Source organism: Euphorbia lathyris, chromosome 1, assembly GCF_963576675.1.
Source record: "Euphorbia lathyris chromosome 1, ddEupLath1.1, whole genome shotgun sequence".
Taxonomy (NCBI): Eukaryota; Viridiplantae; Streptophyta; class Magnoliopsida; order Malpighiales; family Euphorbiaceae; genus Euphorbia; species Euphorbia lathyris.
Window position 1 is genome coordinate 22,611,407 of NC_088910.1, and position 4,829 is coordinate 22,616,235.

The following is a 4,829-nucleotide window of genomic DNA, read 5'->3' on the forward strand; positions in this document are numbered from 1 at the left end:
AAAAGGTAAACAGATAATTAGTACTCAAAATGTAAAAGAAAACAACTTATTATTCTTGGGGGTTCTTAAATATTTTGATTATTAAATTCTAGAAAATGTTGATAAAACTAAAAATTACTCTTCAGATTATTATTATAAATTTATAATAAAATTATCCAATTATTTTCCAGTGAGATTGTTCCGCTTTATGTTTTGAAAAATTAAACCTAATAAATTTTAACATGTATTAGATTTTGTTTATAGAAACTTGTACTTCTATAAGATTTCTAATTTTAATATTTTCTCGTGAAGTCATTAGCTCCTCTTATATTGATGCGTATGGTAGTGAGCTACATATTATTAAATGTTCTTGATACCCATCCACTGGGTGAAGTTAAACATGGATGATGCAATTACTTTGTACTATTAGGCAATTTAGAGAATGAAGCATCAGAATGTATTTGATTCAAAAACAAAACAAAACTATTTCCATACACCCTGAATAAGACCTGTGTAGCTTACATGAACTGTTAAAAAACAAAAGAAAAAATAACACCACCAACTCGAGCAAAGACTCGATAGTTTGACTCTTACCACACAACTAAATATCCCTAAACGAAACAATTAACAAAATGAAGCCAACAATCTCTCAGGCATGGAAATTGAAACCTTAATCAACTTCTTCCATTTTGCTCTCTTCAGCACCATCTTCCTCCAATGCTGGCATCTCAGCATCATCCTCTGCAACCTCCTCCTCATCAATGCTCAGACCCAGCTTCAACATCCTATGAATCCTGGCAGCAAATGTGTTAGGATCATCAAGGCTAAAACCAGATGTCAACAGAGCAGTCTCAAAGAGAAGCAGCACAAGATCTTTCACAGATTTGTCATTCTTATCAGCTTCAGCCCTCTTCCTTAGTTCCTCCATTATACCATTGTCAGGATTGATTTCCATGGTCTTCTTGCTTGACATGTAAGAGCCCATACTGCTATCTCTCAATGCCTGAGCCTTCATGATTCTCTCCATGTTAGCAGTCCATCCATATTCTCCGGTCACTAAACAGCAGGGGGAGTCAACAATTCTGTCAGAGACCACCACTTTCTCCACTCTGTCGCCTAATATATCCTTGATGGTTTTACAGAGGTTTTCAAATGATTTCTTCTTTTCCTCCTTTTTCTTTTTCTCTTCCTCAGTTTCATCATCTAGTTTCAGACCTTCTTTTGTTGCTGAAACAAGCTTCTTTCCGTCATACTCCTTCAATTGCCCAACAGCGTATTCATCAATGGCGTCCACCATGAAGATAACCTCGTATCCTTTCTTCTTGAGTCGCTCCAGGAACGGAGAGTTCTCAACTGCCTTTTTGCTTTCACCTGTGATGTAGTAGATGTCCTTCTGGCCTTCTTTCATTCTGGTGACATAGTCCTTCAGGCTTGTCATCTCCTCACCACTCTTGGTTGAATGGTAGCGAAGTAAGTCGGCTAATTTGGTTCTGTTCTGACTATCCTCATGAATACCCAATTTCAAGTTCTTTGAGAAAGACTCGTAGAACTTGTTGTAATCATCTTTGTTCTCTGCAATCTCGTTGAACATCTCAATGCATTTCTTCACAAGATTCTTCCTGATTACCTTGAGGATCTTGTTCTGTTGAAGCATCTCACGAGAGATGTTAAGAGGCAGATCATCGGAATCGACAACACCCTTGATAAAACCAAGGTACTCAGGGATGAGCTCCTCACAATTGTCCATGATGAAGACCCTCCTCACGTACAGCTTGATGTTGTTCATCTTCTTGCGGGTGTCAAAGAGATCAAATGGAGCTCTTTTTGGGACAAAAAGGATGGCCTTGAATTCAAGCTGGCCTTCAACAGAGAAATGTTTGACAGCAAGGTGATCTTCCCAGTCATTAGTTATGCTTTTGTAGAAAGAGGCGTATTCCTCTTTGGTGATCTCCTCAGGCTTGCGTAGCCAGATTGGCTTCTGCTTGTTGATGAGTTGCCACTCATGAGACACCTCCTTGATCTTCTTCTTCTTGGATTTAGTTTCCTTCTCTTCGTCGACTTCTTCAACATCTCCCTCTTCTTCCTTTTTAGGTTCGTCATCTTCGTCATCACTAATCTCTTTCTCGGTTGTTTTCTCAGTCCATAAGTAGATCGGATAGCTGATGAATTCGGAGTGCTTTTTCACAAGGTCCTTAATCCTTCTCTCCTCCAAGTATTCGAGCTACAGAAAGAAAAATAACGGCACACATCTCATCAGTATCAATGAAAGCAAATACACATCATCTCTAATGTCAGAATCAATTCAATAACGAAGTCGCATCAATTCATACCTGATCCTCCTTGAGGAAGAGGGTAATTTTGGTTCCCCTGCCAAGTTGCTCTCCATCGACGTCTCTAGTGACAGTGAAGGAACCACCGGCTTGTGATTCCCAGATGTACTGCTCATCGTCATTATGTTTTGTTGTCACAATGACCTTCTCGGCTACAAGATAGGCAGAGTAGAAACCAACACCAAATTGACCTATCATGCTTACATCAGCACCAGCCTGCAATGCTTCCATAAATTCCTTGGTTCCTGATCTCGCAATTGTTCCCAAGTTGTTCACCAAATCTGTCGAAACCAAATTCTAAGAATGAGCATCACACGCCCAAACAGCCAATGAACGATGAACTGCTTCTATCCAACTAATATCGCACTATTAACTTTTTAAATCTCAGCCAAAAATGCGAGTAGAATTCTTCAAACTAGATAGTAACCTTTACTCTGTTTTATAGTTCAGTTGATGTTTCAAATCGTTCAGGGGAAATGAATCATCTATTTCCTCTGTTTTAAGAATTTCAAATGTTTCACAAAAAGGAAAAAAAAAAAAATTGAAATCAAATTTGTTTTTCATCAAAGAAACACACTGCCTGCTCAGAACAAACAACTACTTATATCCAAATCAATCCGCTCCATAACTACTTCAAGCTCATCTATGTGACGGAATTCTTAAAACAAGATATATCAGCTTCACTCATTTCTTTCCTCTGTTTCGAGAACTTCAAATATAGTCTATATGCGAAATTGAAATCATATTTGTTTTTCACCAAAGAAACAACAATTATTGTAAAATAAATCACATTACCTGCTTTAGTCATCCCGATACCACTGTCGATTATAGAAAGAGTTTTGTTGACCTTGTCAGGAACAAGCCTAATGAAAAGCTCAGGTTGAGCGTCCAGCTTGCTCTTATCAGTCAGACTTTCAAATCTTATTTTGTCCAAAGCCTACAAGCCAAAGCATAGTAAATAAAAAAAACGATTGAGTTTCTCATTTCAATAACAAACGATTTCACAGAAATTGAAATCAACCATAACAAATGCAGAATTTCGGACTAATCACTTACATCAGAAGCATTGCTAATGAGCTCGCGAAGGAAAATCTCCTTGTTGCTGTAGAAAGTATTGATGATCAAGCTCAAAAGCTGGTTGATCTCAGCCTGGAAAGCAAAGGTCTCTGGATCAGCCATCTGCACGTCGGCCATTATCTCCAAACTATTCAAACACCAAAAGCACAAGCCACAAAGCGAAAAATAAGCGAAAGATTAGAGAGAGCTGATATGAGTTTGATTTCACGAGAATGCTAATTTCGATTGGTGATGCATGCAATGGAATATAAGGTATATATACTGGATTGCAGGGGTTCTAGTCTCTTCTTCTACCATTGCTGTGCTAATAGAGAGAGAACATGAGAGTTCTGGATCCTTCTGGGAAACGATGTCGTTACCCTATTTTTCGTTAAACGGCACCGTCGTTACTGTTTTTGAATTTACTATTATTTTTCGTTGAATTGTCTGTTACGATTCTTACGAACTCGCGAAGGTTCGCCTACTTATTAAGTCTGGAATGTTCTTTGTGGGTGACAGACGGTTTCATATTGAGGAGGATAGGCATTATAGTAAAACCTTCATAATTTGATACCTAATAAAATAATCATTTTTCTTAGTTTCAATTTGGATCCGTTCAATAAATTAATATTTAATAAATTAACATCTTAATAAATTAATAAAATTTTATTTTTTTAAAATTATTAATTTATAGAAGTTTTACTATATCGAGTATTAATTTATTGAACTGGTCTAAATCGAGATTGAAGAAATTATTAATTTATCGAGTATTAATTTATGAAAGTTTTACTGTAAATTGATATTTTTATAAATTAATAAAATTTCATAGTTTCAATATTATTAATTTATAGAGGTTTTATGGTAGATAAGTTGCTTTTGAAATTGTCTAAAAAGTTTGATCGGTCCCTGAATTTATATAGTATCTTATTGGTTCTCTAAACTTGCTTAAAATATCATGATTAAAATTCTAAATCTATAAAAATTATAAAACAGAAAGTTAATTTATTTTAAAGACTTAGAATCACGAATTAGTCTTTATTTTCTAAGTTTTGATTTTTTTTACAAATTTAGATAAATTACAATTAATATCATTTTAAACAAGTTTATCGATTAAATGTATCATTGTAAGCAAGTCCAAGGAGCCGATAGATCACTTTAAACAAATTCAGTTAGTCAATAGCTTATTTTAAGCAAGTTGATCGGCTAACGACATACCATGTAAATTCATGGAGTCAATTAAATTTTTTGGATAAATTCAAAAGCATTTTGATATATTAAGCCTATTAATTATTTAGGTATTGTTTGATAAACTGAAAATTAAGTATTAAAATAAATAAATACTGTATTTTAAGTATTAATTTATAAATGTTGAAAATTTTAAATAATGTAACTGTTTGATCAATATTAAAAATAAGTATTAAATTAAAGCTTTCGTTTGATAACTTAAAAAATCACTCAATTTTA

The 4,829-nt window shown here is 34.8% G+C and overlaps 1 protein-coding gene across 1 annotated transcript; it reads right to left on the reverse strand.

Moving 5' to 3' along the window:
* Positions 1–413: 413 nt before the first annotated feature.
* On the reverse strand, positions 414–3,653 carry LOC136224750 (heat shock protein 83). Its single transcript, XM_066013171.1, has 4 exons — positions 3,366–3,653; positions 3,105–3,246; positions 2,310–2,590; positions 414–2,200 (listed from the first exon to the last, which is right to left on the reverse strand). The coding sequence occupies exons 1-4, from the start codon at positions 3,501–3,503 to the stop codon at positions 650–652; spliced, it is 2,112 nt and encodes a 703-aa protein (XP_065869243.1). The 5' UTR covers positions 3,504–3,653; the 3' UTR covers positions 414–649.
* Positions 3,654–4,829: the final 1,176 nt, after the last annotated feature.

What these genes read in the sequence shown, in the direction of transcription:
- LOC136224750 (XM_066013171.1), bottom strand. Translation starts at nt 3,503, where the DNA reads ATGGCCGACGTGCAGATGGCTGATCCAGAGACCTTTGCTTTCCAGGCT. An exon ending in TCATTAGCAATGCTTCTGAT is followed by an intron (nt 3,247 to 3,365) that starts GTAAGTGATTAG and finishes TTTGGCTTGTAG; the next exon opens with GCTTTGGACAAAATAAGATT. An exon ending in TCTTCCTCAAGGAGGATCAG is followed by an intron (nt 2,201 to 2,309) that starts GTATGAATTGAT and finishes TTCTTTCTGTAG; the next exon opens with CTCGAATACTTGGAGGAGAG.